This window comes from Pleuronectes platessa, chromosome 3 (assembly GCF_947347685.1).
Source record: "Pleuronectes platessa chromosome 3, fPlePla1.1, whole genome shotgun sequence".
Taxonomy (NCBI): domain Eukaryota; kingdom Metazoa; phylum Chordata; class Actinopteri; order Pleuronectiformes; family Pleuronectidae; genus Pleuronectes; species Pleuronectes platessa.
Genome location: NC_070628.1, coordinates 9,399,839 through 9,415,077, shown reverse-complemented (window position 1 = coordinate 9,415,077; position 15,239 = coordinate 9,399,839). Strand labels below are relative to the sequence as shown.

General features: G+C 44.7%; 2 protein-coding genes across 3 annotated transcripts in view; one reads left to right on the top strand and one right to left on the bottom strand.

The window, feature by feature from the left end:
• Window positions 1-387: 387 nt before the first annotated feature.
• Window positions 388-9,329, top strand: smarca5 (SWI/SNF related, matrix associated, actin dependent regulator of chromatin, subfamily a, member 5). Of its 2 annotated transcripts, none has more exons than XM_053418785.1 (24): window positions 388-680; window positions 1,822-1,932; window positions 2,023-2,189; window positions 2,277-2,377; window positions 2,985-3,085; window positions 3,197-3,376; window positions 3,962-4,117; window positions 4,224-4,355; window positions 4,458-4,526; window positions 4,647-4,756; window positions 4,865-5,091; window positions 5,304-5,425; window positions 5,554-5,706; window positions 5,799-5,931; window positions 6,159-6,307; window positions 6,405-6,527; window positions 6,626-6,733; window positions 6,871-6,984; window positions 7,071-7,193; window positions 7,298-7,430; window positions 7,564-7,682; window positions 7,843-8,055; window positions 8,156-8,266; window positions 8,855-9,329. In XM_053418785.1, the coding sequence occupies exons 1-24, from the start codon at window positions 609-611 to the stop codon at window positions 8,918-8,920; spliced, it is 3,093 nt and encodes a 1,030-aa protein (XP_053274760.1). In that variant the 5' UTR covers window positions 388-608; the 3' UTR covers window positions 8,921-9,329. The 2 variants fall into 2 exon arrangements, with proteins under 2 accessions (XP_053274760.1, XP_053274759.1); XM_053418784.1 differs by having other exon boundaries at window positions 2,259-2,377.
• A 30-nt stretch (window positions 9,330-9,359) lies between these two features.
• frem3 (Fras1 related extracellular matrix 3) overlaps window positions 9,360-15,239 on the bottom strand; it is a 30,548-nt gene continuing 24,668 nt past the window's right edge. Inside the window, exons 13-24 of the mRNA XM_053418783.1 lie at window positions 14,832-14,990; window positions 14,435-14,738; window positions 14,218-14,349; window positions 13,805-14,136; window positions 12,970-13,162; window positions 12,779-12,883; window positions 12,292-12,419; window positions 12,060-12,194; window positions 11,486-11,612; window positions 11,189-11,376; window positions 10,951-11,097; window positions 9,360-10,866 (exon numbers count right to left, since the gene is read on the bottom strand). Of these exons, the coding sequence (XP_053274758.1) occupies window positions 10,315-10,866; window positions 10,951-11,097; window positions 11,189-11,376; window positions 11,486-11,612; window positions 12,060-12,194; window positions 12,292-12,419; window positions 12,779-12,883; window positions 12,970-13,162; window positions 13,805-14,136; window positions 14,218-14,349; window positions 14,435-14,738; window positions 14,832-14,990 (2,502 nt within the window). The 3' untranslated portion in view covers window positions 9,360-10,314. The remainder of the gene's footprint in view (window positions 10,867-10,950; window positions 11,098-11,188; window positions 11,377-11,485; window positions 11,613-12,059; window positions 12,195-12,291; window positions 12,420-12,778; window positions 12,884-12,969; window positions 13,163-13,804; window positions 14,137-14,217; window positions 14,350-14,434; window positions 14,739-14,831; window positions 14,991-15,239) is intronic.

Sequence of the window (15,239 nt, the reverse complement as noted above, 5' to 3'; positions counted from 1 at the left end):
TCATCGCTTCCCGAGCTCTCAAGTATTCACATCCTTTATGAAGCCCTGAGTATATTTACCAATACTACATTGTTATAATATTTGATAACAAGTTAAAGTCAAGCACTCATAATTTAAACCAAAGCATAGATATGAATCATTCGAGAAATGTGCTTTAAGTATACACATTTAAACAAAAGAAAATATAAGTTGAAATGAAATAAGAATTTTATCTCATCTTTTATGAAGTCTACTTCATTTATTTATTCACATTAAAATCTCTGGAGTGAATGGCATAACAAACATATAAGATACAGTCTATGGTAAGATCTCTTAAAAGGCTACATAGAAAGGTTTCCCACGGTCCTGAAGCTAGCATCCCCGAGTCTCGCGATAGCGCGCACGCACCGGATAACATTAGCGGGCTGAGAGCGCGGGTGCCGAAAGAAACCTTTGCTAGCGAGGCTGCGGCTCCTGAGACGCTGCGGAGTCTTTTCATTAAAAACAACAGGATTCTTCTCGTTTACCGAGACATAGTTCGGAGTATCTTCAGCGGCTTCCACACGGGACGACACCGGGCAGCTGATAACGGACCATAGACCCTGACCAAAGGGCAAATTCGTCTGAAAATGTCCGAAAGCGAAAACTTCGTGCTGCCGCGGGAAGAGCTCCCTGAAGTTAAAGAAGCCGGAGGAGCGGAGGTAAAGACGGTGAATACCCGGAGAGTCTCCTCTCAACACCGGAGACATTTCTCACTATCCCCCCGGAATGAGTCTAAAGTTTGACCCCCATCTGTCTGTTAAATTCGGCTTCGTGAAACTTTCAGTTTCAACGTGAATGCGAGCTGTGTTAGCTAGTTAGTCGGTTAGCTGGCGGTGCTAGCATTAGCTCTCCCCGGTGCTGAAGCTAACGTCACAGCTCGGAGCAGCAGCAGTGGTGAGGCCGGGCCGTTTCATAAGGTATCACGCTGCTAGCCTAGCCCCGTTAGCTTCCCAGTGATGGTCGCGGCGTTTGTTTTTGTCTACCACCGGACCAGAGTCACTCGAAGGTCGGATCGTAGTGACCGTGATGCTGCGGCTCTTTGGGGAAGCATTAGAACAGAGGAGAGCCGCAGCAGCAGCTCGGGGCTCAGCGCGGTCCCATCAGGGTCTTTGTTTTCAGATGCTGCCTCAGAGCTCCCCGGTCTGTCACTAGACTTCCGCTGCCGTTGTTGTGAAGAGGATCAACAAATTAACAGAAACATAAACAGCTCGAGTTCTCATTTGCGCACATCGATATCTTAGATAAGATCAATATAAATGATTCACAGAACATATTAATACGTTAACTCTTTAAAAACAACTTGGATTACTACTCTACAGCACGTGCTGTATTACTCTTTCATTAACATGTCCTATATGTGCCAACTTCTTTTTTATTATTGAATGCTCAATACATTATCTCTATTCCGATTTTGATCTAGTTCATTTTATTTTATTACGTAACTAGGTAATGGTCTCTTTATTATCATTTGATATTTTTATATCTCTCGTACTTTTATTTTATTATTCTTTGTTGTCATACCTTTAGAGCAAGATCTGGTACAGGTTTTTACTTTGGGATTTATAAAGGTATATCTTATCTTAAGAAGAGTTAAGATATTATCCTCTGTACAGATATAACACGTCTCACATCGTCAAACTAATCTAAAAGAAGTCAATGCTGGTAGTCTCTGAGTGAATAGTATTAATTAAGTGTCTTTACTGTATTGACCATATTCCTGTCTGCTGTTGTCTGGGGGTGAATCTTAATTTAAAAGATATCTAAACAATAAAATGGTCTTCTCGTGTTCTTCCTGCTCAGGAGAAGTCTGACTCTTCAGATGCTGGTAAAGAGTCCTCCTCAGATGCCGGTGCAGATGGAGCAGATGCACCATCTTCCTCAGCCGTGGCTCCAGGCTACGAGGAGAAAGTGGTAAGTGGCCCTGTAGCTCACATCGCACGCCAGAACTCCCTGTTCTCAGATAAATAAGTTAAAGACAATTTTCCCCCTGTGTGTTTGTAGCTAACGGACCGGACCAACAGATTTGAGTACCTGTTGAAGCAAACAGAGTTGTTTGCTCATTTCATCCAACCAGCCGCACAGAAGACCCCTACCTCTCCGCTGAAGATGAAACCAGGACGTCCTCGCATAAAGAAGGATGAAAAGCAAAACTTGCTGACTGCTGGAGAGTGAGTTTATAACCTCCTACTGTAGAAGTTTAATTCTAAATAGAGTCCGCTCTTTTATGATTTGGAAAGATTGTCTGTGATTGACAGCAACCGGCACCGTCGGACGGAGCAGGAGGAGGACGAGGAGCTTCTGAGCGAAAGCACCAAGACGACCAATGTCTGCGCTCGCTTTGACGATTCTCCCTCTTGTAAGCAATTACCTTTTTTTTATCTGAGCATGAGCGGAAGATACTTTGTGAAGTAGTTGTGGGAAGTCTTTTATTTACCATCAGATAGTGACTGTATCTATTAGAAGTCTGAGAAGGAGCGTTGTGTTCGAAATATCACTGGCAAATAAATCCATTAATGGGAGCTTAATGTTCAATGGAGTTTTGTTGATCTAGCACTCATTCAAAATACCCAACTGGATGTGCACGTTGCTCCCATGTTTTGGGGAATTATGATCTGGAGCCTGATTGGAGCCTTAAATCGTGACTGACAAAGTTAACAGATTACTTGCTTTGAGAAATAATTGACTGTGCACAGCCAATGGCCTGCATGCACAAGCTACTTATCTGCCATGCTGCTAGCTCATGTCGAATTGTCTGTAAGTAAACAATCATTCCTTGCTTTGAGAACAGAGCTTGGATCCACATTATTTGGATAGAAGGAGTGTTAATGTCATAAAATGTCACATTTCCTACGTTTAAAATGCATAGTGGATTGTTGACATCCCAAAGATCTCGATATCAAATTGTCAGTTAGCCCACCCTAATGCAAAAGTGATCATTATTTATGTTTTTATCCCACATCTAGATGTCAAAGCTGGAAAAATGAGGGACTATCAGGTCCGTGGCCTGAACTGGCTCATCTCTTTGTATGAAAACGGCATCAATGGCATCCTCGCTGATGAAATGGTGAGTGGCTCTCTTGCGGTCCAAAGCATCACTTTTACATTAGCATGTATATATTTAGGTTTTCCATGTATTGTCCCGCCTCACACCCTCTCTCGCTCTGCTGTTTTTTAGGGTTTGGGTAAAACTCTACAGACCATCGCCCTCCTGGGTTACATGAAGCACTACAGAAGCATCCCGGGTCCCCACATGGTGCTGGTGCCCAAGTCCACCTTATACAACTGGATGAACGAGTTCAAGCGATGGGTGCCTTCTCTTCGTGCAGTCTGCCTGATTGGAGACAGAGAGCAGAGGGTAGGCTGCGTCTGATTGTTGGGCTTATTCAACAGAAAATATATATATATTTTTTTTTTTTTGTGTGTGTTTCAGTCTGTAATGCTTCGTATTAGATGGATCAAAGTCGGTCAAGCCACATTTTAGCATAGTTGCTTCAGTTTGTACAAAATAACCATTTTCAGCATCTCAATTTTGGTGTCTGGTTTGGGGGTATTGTTACTATCATTGCTGATGTGAAATTTGGGTAAATTACATTCACGGCTTGGATCTTTAATAGAAAAACCTTAAGTTCATGTGATCATTTCCTTTCTTCTGCTGTGAGAGTCAACGTGAGTATCTGTTGATGTGAGAAAGAGAACTGAGGAGATGCTTTAGTTGTCAACAGAATGCACAAGATTCTTTTTCAGGTGGTTAATCTGTCACTGATGGCTGCACTAAACTTTAGCTTCACAAATGGAAAAATAACTCTGTAATGTGGAAGTGATAATCCGAAAACTGTGCTCAAGATGGCCAAGGACAATAAGCCGAATTAGCATTGTAAATTCTAGGTTACTGTCACAGGTCAAGAAAGTAAAATGCTGAACATGTTTGCCTTGTTCTCAGAATGCTTTGATCAGAGATGTGCTGCTGCCAGGAGAGTGGGACGTGTGCGTCACATCCTACGAGATGCTCATCATTGAAAAGGCGGTGTTCAAGAAGTTCAACTGGAGGTACCTCGTTATCGACGAAGCCCACAGGATCAAGAATGAGAAATCAAAGGTCCGACAATAGAACAGATATTCACATGTTTCGCAACCACTTTTCTTTTACATTTAATGTAGCAGGGTAGTCCAGGAAAGGTAAAGCTTTGTTTTTTCCCCAACAGCTATCAGAAATTGTACGAGAATTCAAGACCACCAATCGTTTACTGCTGACTGGTACCCCCCTTCAAAATAACCTCCACGAGCTATGGGCTCTGCTCAACTTCCTGCTGCCTGACGTGTTTAACTCAGCAGAGGTGAGACCTGATAAAACATAACCTCCTCACTTCAAGTCTGATTATTAGAACAGTGTTTTCCCCAGTGGTACTAATCTTTCACATGTTTATTTATGTTTATAGGACTTTGACTCCTGGTTTGACACAAACAACTGCTTGGGTGACACGAAGTTGGTTGAACGTCTTCACACTGTATGTATTGAATTGCCTCGATGACAACTTTTAGCTGAATTGTTCTTTCAAATTCATTCTAAATGTATTATTCTGGTGTGGATTGTAGCTTTTTAAAGCCGCTGTTTTTCTTTTGTGTAGGTCCTACGCCCTTTCTTGCTCCGTCGTATTAAAGCTGACGTGGAAAAAACCTTGCTCCCAAAAAAAGAGATCAAGATGTACGTGGGCCTGAGCAAGATGCAGCGAGAGTGGTAAGCAGTTGACCTTTACATGTTTAAAATCTAGCCCAAAGCATATCCCCGCCCCCCTCCATCTTTAACGTAGGTAATGTAATATGGACCTGTGTTGCAACCCATCAGGTACACAAAGATTCTGATGAAGGACATTGACATTCTGAACTCAGCGGGTAAGACGGACAAGATGCGCCTGCTGAACGTTCTCATGCAGCTCAGAAAATGTTGCAACCACCCGTACCTGTTTGACGGAGCTGAGCCAGGTCCTCCGTACACAACTGACCTGCATCTGGCCGTGAACAGCGGGAAGATGGTGGTGCTGGAGAAGCTGCTACCCAAGATGAAGAAGCAGGGTATGTGGATTATCACTGGAATGTCCTCCTCTTTCTGAATCAGCATTTCATTTAAAAACTGTTCATATATTGTGAACACAGATGTGCAGAATGTGCAGGGCAGTCATAATATAACGAAAGGAATATTCTTGGCATAGTCAATATTTAAACATACCAAGACGTAATTAAACTCTTCTGTACATTTAACTTACAACCATTATCCATTTCCCCAGGTTCCCGTGTGCTCATCTTCAGTCAGATGACCAGGGTGCTGGACATCTTGGAGGATTACTGCATGTGGAGGAACTATTCATACTGCCGCTTGGATGGTCAGACGCCGCACGAGGAAAGACAGGTAAGAAGCTCACTTTCTCGAATTATGTTACAAGTCAGGGTCTTTGAGATTAGATTTAGATGAAGTGAGTGTGTGTACTGAGTGCAATATGAGACACTCAAGCTTCTAGCATCTTTGCTTGTTTTCAGATCTCTATCAACGCATTCAATGAGCCCGACAGCCCTAAGTTCATCTTCATGTTGAGCACCAGGGCCGGTGGGTTGGGGATCAACCTGGCAACAGCCGACGTCGTCATCCTCTACGACTCGGACTGGAACCCTCAAGTCGACCTGCAGGCCATGGTTCGTACTTTGAAGTAGTTTGGGGACGGATACCGGAACCCGCTTGGTTTCTGACTCGGGATAACATAATTCATTTGATCTTCTCATTTCAGGACCGAGCTCACAGGATTGGTCAGCAGAAGCAGGTTCGCGTCTTTCGTTTCATCACCGAAAACACAGTGGAGGAGAGGATCGTAGAGAGGGCCGAGATGAAACTGCGGCTGGACTCCATTGTCATCCAGCAAGGTAAATCCTCATCAGCTGAGCTATGATTTCAAGTTTTAACATCCTCATGTGCTATGAGAGAGAGAGCAGATTGAACCTGTCATACTTGAACAAGCAGATTTTATCGAAATTCAGAATAATAATCAAGAATTCGCGTTTCTCATCGGTAGAGACTTTTTTAGATTGTAAATAAAATAAGATGGGAGGTTTGTGTAAGTGATTGTTTTGGGGGTTTCTTTGTTTTACAGGAAGACTCGTGGATCCGAACGCAAACAAGCTGGGCAAGGATGAGATGCTGTCCATCATCCGTCACGGTGCCACACACGTGTTCGCTTCCAAAGATAGTGAGATCACAGATGAGGACATTGATGAAATCCTCGAGAGAGGTGAAAGAAAGGTGAGCAAAACAGTCAATCTCCTGATCAGAAGTTCCTAATTAATGCTTTTTCTCGCATGTAATTTAAACTGAAAACTCTGATCTTGTCATATACTAGACCATGGAGATGAAAGAGAAGATGTCGTCTCTGGGTGAGAGTACCCTGAGAAACTTCACCATGGACACAGAGAACAGCAGCGTGTACAAATTTGAAGGAGAGGACTATAGAGAGAAGAAAAAGGTAAAGAAACCAACAACATCAGTAATCCGTCTATTTCTCATTCCAGCGACAGGAACCCTCGAGACATTACCTTATTTCCTTCGTTTGTCTTCATTCAGGTCATTAACAACTGGATCGAGCCGCCCAAGAGAGAGAGGAAAGCCAATTACGCTGTGGATGCCTACTTTAGAGAAGCCCTGCGTGTCAGTGAACCCAAAGCACCCAAGGTATGGACTGATCATCGTTCAAACACCCCGAGGATAACAAAATATAAGAAAGGATGTGTAATGTCTGCGTACTTATGATGGGTGGTTTGTAATCCGGTTTGTGGACTAACATTTGTCTATTTGACTCGATTTCCCAGGCTCCTCGTCCTCCCAAGCAGCCAAATGTCCAGGACTTCCAGTTCTTCCCCCCTCGTCTCTTTGAGCTTCTTGAAAAGGAAATTCTCTTTTATAGGAAGACCATAGGCTACAAGGTACAGATATATTCCAGACAAGAGTGGGTTTGCTTTTAATGTCTTTAGAAATGTCTCTAAGTCATTCTGTGGCCTTGTCGTCTTAGGTTCCCCGGAACCCGGAAGTGCCAAACTCTGCTCAGGCGCAGAAAGAGGAGCAGGCTAAGATTGACGAGGCCGAGGCTCTCACAGAGGAGGAACTGGAGGAGAAGGAGAACCTGCTGCAACAGGTACGGAATCTTTATCAATCAATGGTTTCAATTTTTGACTGGTGTACTGCAAATCCAAAACCTTGTTTGTGTGCACACTGTGATTATGTGTACCATCTTTGCAGGGATTTACTATTTGGAACAAACGTGACTTCAACCAGTTCATCAAAGCCAACGAGAAGTGGGGAAGAGATGATATCGAGAACATCGCCAGAGAAGTGGAGGGGAAAACCCCCGAAGAAGTGATGGAATATTCTGGTAAAAAATCGAACTGTCCTCTTCTGCCTGGAAAGCAAAACCAAATCTAAAAGCAAAACCGACTATGACTGTCTTACACCTAAAATTGTGGGTAGATGCATGATTTAGATTTAATATTGGCTTGTTCCTCCAGCTGTTTTCTGGGAGCGCTGCAATGAGCTGCAGGACATCGAGAAGATCATGGCCCAGATCGAGAGAGGAGAGGCCAGGATTCAGAGAAGGATTAGCATCAAGAAAGCACTCGACTCAAAGGTAGCTGACTGTTCACTTGTGGTTTAAACAAATGACTTTGATCTGGTTAAAGTCTTCAACTCTAGATCTCCCTCTTATCCCTTAACTGTCTCTTAATCACATTATCCTCGGTTCTTGGTTAATTAATGGTGCCTCAACGTGTTCCCATCTCCTCCCTTAGATTGGTCGCTACAAGGCTCCCTTCCATCAGCTCCGTATTTCCTACGGCACCAACAAAGGCAAGAACTACACGGAGGAAGAGGACCGCTTCCTCATCTGTATGCTCCACAAGCTGGGCTTCGACAAGGAGAGTGTGTACGATGAGCTGCGCCAGTGCATCCGCAACTCTCCTCAGTTCCGCTTCGACTGGTTCCTCAAGTCCAGGACCGCCATGGTGAATTTTGGCTTCATTGCACCATTTGTCCTGTATTTATACGATATATTATTATTTACTTAATGATTAAAATTGTGCTTTTGTAAATTTTGTTGTACAGGAGCTTCAGAGACGATGCAACACCCTAATTACGCTGATAGAGAGAGAGAACATGGAGCTGGAAGAGAGGGAGAAGGCGGAGAAGAAGAAACGAGGTCCAAAGGGTGCATCAGTAAGTCATGAGTCCAAAGTTAATTAACACAAGGAAAACAAACTGGTTTGTCCTTTCTGCTAAAATAGTTAAAATTCTAAACAATATTAATCTGGTGCTAGGGGATGTTTTCAATGAATCGATACTGATGCCAGTTTGACAGCTTGGTCCTGGTACAATACCAAAGTGATTTTATTAACATATTTTTAATACCTTGATTTGAGTCAAATGTTTTCTTATCACATGTACAAGAACTTTGCCTTTCAGAATAAAAAAAGAAGTTGATGTTTTAATTGGAATCAACCAAAAAAAAAACTCAGGGCAGAAACATTAATACAATCAGGAAATAGAACAGGATTATGGGAGATGTATGCGTTTTTCCTCTTTCTGCTCCTTCTGGTTAATTGAATGTGTAAAAGTATCTTTGGATTACACTTAAATTAGCTAAACAAAACAAATTCTGAAAGTCCTGTGATCTGCTTTATATGCCGACTGTGTCACTCTTCATAGTAACTCTCCTGACTTCCTCCAAACTTATCACACCACTACCGTTGCACGAAACTCAATTCCTGCTCATTTATCTTTCCTCTTTGTCTCCTCTTCTTCCAGGCTGTTAAACGAAAGTCAGAGGGAACCCCCGACGGTCGCGGACGCAGGAAGAAGCTCAAGTTGTGAAGCTGTTGACGAGCAGCGGGATCAGAATTTGAGAGCGTAGCCAGCTCCAGTACTGTTAGTTCTAGTGTCTGTGTTTGTTTAGCAGGTACTGTGTTAAACACCCCGACGGACTGATCTGGTCGTTTTTTAGGTTTTTAGGAAGTGCTCCTCTACAAGCCGGCCTCGTCGTCACTGGCCCTGAACACTGCAGCTGTGCTGGTTTAGTTTTTGTTTGCTAGTCCTTTTTTTTTTTACAAGTACTTCATTGAAATAAATGTATTTATGCCTGTTGGTTGTACTACATTCCATTGCTTCAAACGATATGTACCTTTTTTTTTTTTAAGAAAAACATTTGTTCTTTTATCTTCCTATGTGAAGTAGAAAATGTCTTTTGAAACATCAAAAATAAACCTCCCCCTTTTTAAAAAAAGTGTGTGCACTATATTAAATAAAACACCAATTCCAAAAAAAAGGACATTTATATTTGGCAGTTGAAGTGTACAAACATCCAAACACTAGAAACTGACACAAAATAAAAAAGCCATAAAATTCTACTAACAATTGGCACATTCAAATATACTGTAGAGGAATATTCATAATGTTTGATACTGCACTTGTTTTGTCTCCGAACTTGACTGACAAACTAGAAATAAGTAGAGTTCATGATTCTTCAAGTTTCACCAGGTTGTAATACCTTTTAGTCCTGCTGTGAAATGTACACAGATTGTTTTTGCATCCGACTTCAGCCACATTAACCTGAAAAAATGTTTTATAATCTGCATTCTCAAGACAAAAGACGACATTTAAATATCCCTTTCGGTGACACCATGGTGATATAGTTAAGTCAGCGGTGGGCTGGTGTACTGAAGGCTTCTCGAAGCACAACAGACACAACAGCAATATTAACAATCATTTATCACATTATCATTCTTTAAGGTCAACTAACATTCAATCTGCTTTTGCTCTAGACAAAACAAATAAATGAACAAAGTGAATCACAGTAATAATAAAAAAAAACTTGATAAACTAATTCTTTTTAAAGGAGGAACATAGAAAATGTTTCACTTAATGGTTGCCTTTTACTTGGTAAATAATTGCATTCAGTAAATTGGGATTTTCATGCACTTTGCAACCGGTAAACTGGGGAATATTTTAAAGGCCTCTACATACATCCATGAATTCAGAATAGGCAATAACCTATAATACATTACAGCGAGAACTAACCACCATCAGAGATCAGTAAGAACACTGGTGCTTCCTCTGTGCGTGGGCCACACACACGTACTGTGCCGTCCACCTGGTTGTTCTTGGCTCCTCAGTGCTACGAGAGTTGGGCATTGAAGGCACATTGGTGAGGGAGACTACAATAGTCTTTTATTTTTAAATAGCAGGTGGTTGCTTCAGGTGGTCCACCTCTAGACCTCAGAGCTGTCTGAGCTGCTCCACATGCCTGCTGGGCCCTGGCTGTGGCCCCCGTACGCAGAAGAACTTGAGGTGGCGTAGGGCGGGAACTGGCTGCTCTTTTCCCGCCTCTTGCGTCGCAGCAGCAGAATGACGACGGTGGCGATGAGGCAGATGAGCAGGACAAGGCCGATGAGCCCCACCAACATGGGAAGGGTGGAGGAGTCGGCCGGCTCCCTACCAGAGCTCTCCAGCAGGGGGCGCTCCAGGAGAGCGTCGCGGTTTGGGGACCAGGGCTGGCGCTGGCTGACCACCATGCGGTCCGCCCGGTCCAGAGAGATGTGCTGGATGTTGGTGCCACGGTTTTTGTCGACACCGATGTCCTGGGCCACGTTGGGGTTGGAGAGGGTGGGGGCGGCGCGGCGGTGGCGAGTGTGGGGCTGCTCAGCGGAGGACACGCTGTGATGGAGGTACTCCACACTGCGCTTGCCAATGTTGCGGTTGGCGTTTTCTTTGGAGCGGACGGTGTAGATAGTGTGGATGAACCATTCTCGACCGGCAGCCACCTGGGGAAGAGAGATAGTTCAGCTGGATCCTTCTATGTCTACGTGTTAATATGAAACTCATGAATATCGTAAGTATTCAAAGACCTGGAAAAGTGGAGATGATGAGAGCGTGAATCCGTCTGACCCCGGCTGTCGGACTAAAGACATAGCTCCAGCTGTGTCCTGGGCCAGTGTGGCCTTAAAAGCGACATCTCCAAACGCTGAAGCTTGAGTGTCCGGCTGGGCTTTGTCCTGCAGAGCAACACACACACAAATCAGGAATGAGATCCAGCTCGTTTGGCCTCAACAACACAACCCAAAGTCTTGTCCTTTCCCATCTTACCAGAATCTTGAATCTGTAGAGCAGAGTAGAAGCGTCGGCCAGGCAGCCGTACTCCTTGTTGGTTGGGTTGTATTTGGGAACGTAACCGTCTGCTCCTGTGCAGAGGAAAACCTTCTCGATGCTGCAGGAGAACGAGTCGCCCAGATTCTGGACCGGGTCCACCATCACACGGCCGTAGATCATTGAGCCTGAAGCAAAATAACAGGTGGAATGGTAAGAGGGACTACAATCTGGGATTCCCTCGATGTCATGAGCTGTAATTTGACTTAAGGCCCCTGGGTGGCAGTGTTGTCGTACCGTCTGAGAAAGCAGCATCAGTCCCCTCTCCGAAGCCCAGGGAGCCATCGGACAACCACAACTCCTTCTTGGACAACAGGAACATCTGAGTGTTGAGGCTGAACTCTGCCGCAACCGGGTCGCTCACCTGGAACACACGACAGTTCAGCGTTTAGGAAATAAACAGCAATAAGCAATGGTGGAGAGACGGGACATGGGACAACAAAGGGGTGAATCCAGGATTTTTCTTTTAATTTTCTTTAACTTTCTTATCCTTTCATAATGAGATGAGCCCTTTCCCTTGTGCCCTTCTAGTGTCGTAGATGTGTTTGTGTCATTATAAAACCATTGGATGCAAGATAATATAACCTTGGTTTTCTGAACTATATTCCAATTAGTTTTGAGGTATCTTGATATTTCCAACTTGCCGACTAACCCGAGAAACAATAAAAGCATATTCAACTTATTTGAAAGTTTAAATTATTGTGAAGGTGGCGTTTTTGCAGTGTCCTCATAAAAAAACGGTGCTCTCACTAATGGCAAAGAAATATATAATGGGGGGGGGGGGGATTTATGTTAGGATGTCCAGACGAACCTGCTGGAAGCGAATGTCCATGTCAAAGGTCAGAGGCTCTCTTGGGTGGCAGACAGGAGGGATGCTGAACTCTCCGTTGGGGGAGGCGATGCAGGGGGTCATCTTCACCGTGTAGGTTCCAGAGTAATCTCGCACCTACACAACACGTCACAGGGGAACGATGTTAGTGCTTGGGGTTAAGTGTGTGAGGTCTGCTTTACATTGGGATTCTGCTTCCTCAGCGACGACTCACAGCAAAGTCTGAGACGAAGCTCCACTGCTGCATGGGCTGGTTGTAGGTGGGCTCCGTCCGGACGAGGCCGAGTGTGAACGTCAGCCCGGGGTGGTCGGCGCACATCACCATGGAGGACACGCTGGTCCCTGAAAACAAGCGTATACACCGTCATAAATCTTCAACGCTCCGTTAAAGTTGTGTTCATCTTTTTTTTGTATTTATAGAGAGACCTTTTATGTATTGTTTGTGCCACTTGCTTCCTAACTGTAAACGCTGCCGGGGGATTTTGACATTTACTGAAATGACCTCTGGCACTTAAACACAGGAAGGACCCCCAATGTGGAACTCCAGGAATAGATGAAGAGGGGACGTGGGCCACAGGGTAATCCAATATGTGGCTGCTTGTATAGAATGACCCCACAGAATAGGTTTAGGGTGTGGGTGGATGTCTTGATGGATGTGTGTGTCTTGGTGTGTGTGTGTGTGCATGTCAGCAGCACTCTACCTGGATGAGACATCACAAACTGTCCCCTGAAGCGAGCCTCGGTCTTGAAGTGGACAACCAGACGGCCCTCCTCGTTTATCCGCATGCTGGTGGGGTACATGGCTCCTATGAGAACAGAGAGGATAGTTTGACAAATGTCAGTTTTCTGTCCCAGCAACCGGGAGCCGCATGGTTCCTAGGGGAGGACGCACCTTGCAGCTCAGACTCAGGAGGGCTGCCGATGCCGTCCTGCCACAGAATAGCCGTATCGTACACGAAGGTGAGTTTGAGCTCGGACTGCAGGTCGAAATGCTGCCAGCCTCCCACAGCCACGGGAGAGTGGAAGACGTAGGACACGTAGAGTGGGACACGCAGGGTGACGTAGGACTGGACGAGGTTCAGCACCTGAACAAGAGGGAAGAAAGCTGTGTTTTTATCATAGACACATAGACATGGGCCACACTAAGAACTAAGTCAGTGCTCATGAAATAGATTTTCCTCAAAGATGGCCATTCTAGGTAGTTCTAAGTGTTTTCATTTTTCCTTAACAAGTTTGGTTTAAATTAGTTATTTGATGTTATAAGAAACAGGGTGAAACATCATGATTGACAGCTGAGACTGACTCACAATTGGTAGAGTGTGTATTTGGGCGGCGCCGCGACACCGGCTCCAAATGACTTCAAAAGCACAAGATGGTGCCGCCCGTATCCAAGATATTTTAGCTTCATTTTTGTACAGCAGTCTATATATACAGTATATGGATTGTGTCCTCTGCTGTGTTTAATCAATCAATGTATCAAACTTTATTTATACATCACCTTTCAAACCAATCAAATGCAATTCTAAGTCAGATTTCAGGTTTAGAGACTAATGAAGCAATTGGTAGTAGAAAAAACAACAATGGCATAAAGTTAAGATAATAAAATACATATAACAGACTTCCTGTAAAAATTTAAGAAATAACTACAGTGTTCTATGTGCATGGAAAATGTACATGGGTTTACTTTGCCCTTTGTAAAGGCGGTTTTTCCTCTATGTATTTCCTACCTGTCCATCTGTGCCGATGGAGCCTCCGCAGTCATTCAGGAGCTCGGACATGTCGTAGTAGCTGGTGAACTCCCAGAGGCAGGCCTCCAGGTTGAGGTTCCTGTAGAAGCGCAGAGAGTTGGCCGAGCGCATGATGTTGCTGTACTGGTAGGGGGAAGTCTCGCCGATGATCTCCGGGTTCTTTGTGGCGTCGGTGATGAAGCCGTGGCCCGTTTGGATCTCATTGAAGTCCAGTAGGTTGGAGCAGCGGTGGTTTCCCACACGTGTGCCGTCCGGGCTCAGGGTGAGCTCGAAGTTGGACATAGGCCGTGTGGAGATCACCGGCAACATGCCTGTCGAGAAGCAGGAAGCTTGTTATTATCAAGGTTTACTTCAGATTAATAAATAATAATGATCGTATGTTGAAAGCTCACCATCCATGTGAGGCATGTTGACAGTCAGTTTGATGAGGTTGGGGAAGTCTGGGTCGTCTGGGCCGGTGTAACGGATCTTAGCAGAGAAAGGTTCGGCTCCGACAGTCCCTTGGACACGAGGTTGACACATACCTGCAAAGAGTTAAAGTCGGTTAAACCAATCATCTCCATATCAGCACAACACTCCTCACCAGAGTCTCCTCTGCGGTCCGCTCACCCTCCTCCTTGCTGATCACAGCTATGGGACTGGACAGCTCCAGGCCTGCGTCTCCGTTGGCGTTGAAGGCTCTCGCCGCACACTGAACCCTGGAGCCGGCTTGGAAGTAGATTGAATCCAAGGTGATGGACTTGGTGTTGGTGAAGAAAGTGTTGGTGTCCACCTCCCTCATGGGGCTGGTCACCCCATCGGAGCCGGTGGGAGCGCTGACCAGCCAGCGGTACTGGGTGAGGGTGTCGTTGATGTTCTCCGAAGAGCAGATGGAGCCCGTTTTGTCAAAGTCGTTGTACTTAGGGTTGCAGGCCTGACAGAGGAGAAGAAAAACAGATAAACAACCATTCAAGTTCTGTATTTTCTAAACGATGAACAGAAAGTGAAGCAGCAGCCTCCCACTCACCGTCACGCAGACAACAGGGTATCCGTTTTGTGGCTGGGGCTTGTCTTTGGTTTTCACGGTGTCATCGTACATGAGCAGGGAGACCACCTGGGGCACTGCAGGGAAGGTGACGTCTGCTACACTGTCCATCTCCTCAATGTAGACGATGGCTTTGTTCATCTGGCGAGGACAAGAAAGTTAGCAGGCTGTCCACTTTAAAAACTGGCCAACATTTTAAATGAAGCTGTGACCTCTACTGGTGAGGTTACAGTTTTGTTCTGATCCAAGGTCAAAGGATGAGCTAAATAGATTCTTATGCTGATTCTGGGACTGTGTAGTCTTTTATGAATCATTTTTACCTGCATACTGTAACTCACAAAATATAATTTAACAAGTCAGAAAGTAATTTTACCAAAGACGAGAGGCTGG

Excerpts from the sequence above, each read along its gene's own strand:
- smarca5 (XM_053418784.1), top strand. The coding sequence starts at position 609 with ATGTCCGAAAGCGAAAACTTCGTGCTGCCGCGGGAAGAGCTCCCTGAA. Across the intron at positions 5,092-5,303 it reads ACCCAAGATGAAGAAGCAGG|GTTCCCGTGTGCTCATCTTC; the intron begins GTATGTGGATTA and ends CCATTTCCCCAG. Across the intron at positions 6,734-6,870 it reads GTGAACCCAAAGCACCCAAG|GCTCCTCGTCCTCCCAAGCA; the intron begins GTATGGACTGAT and ends TCGATTTCCCAG.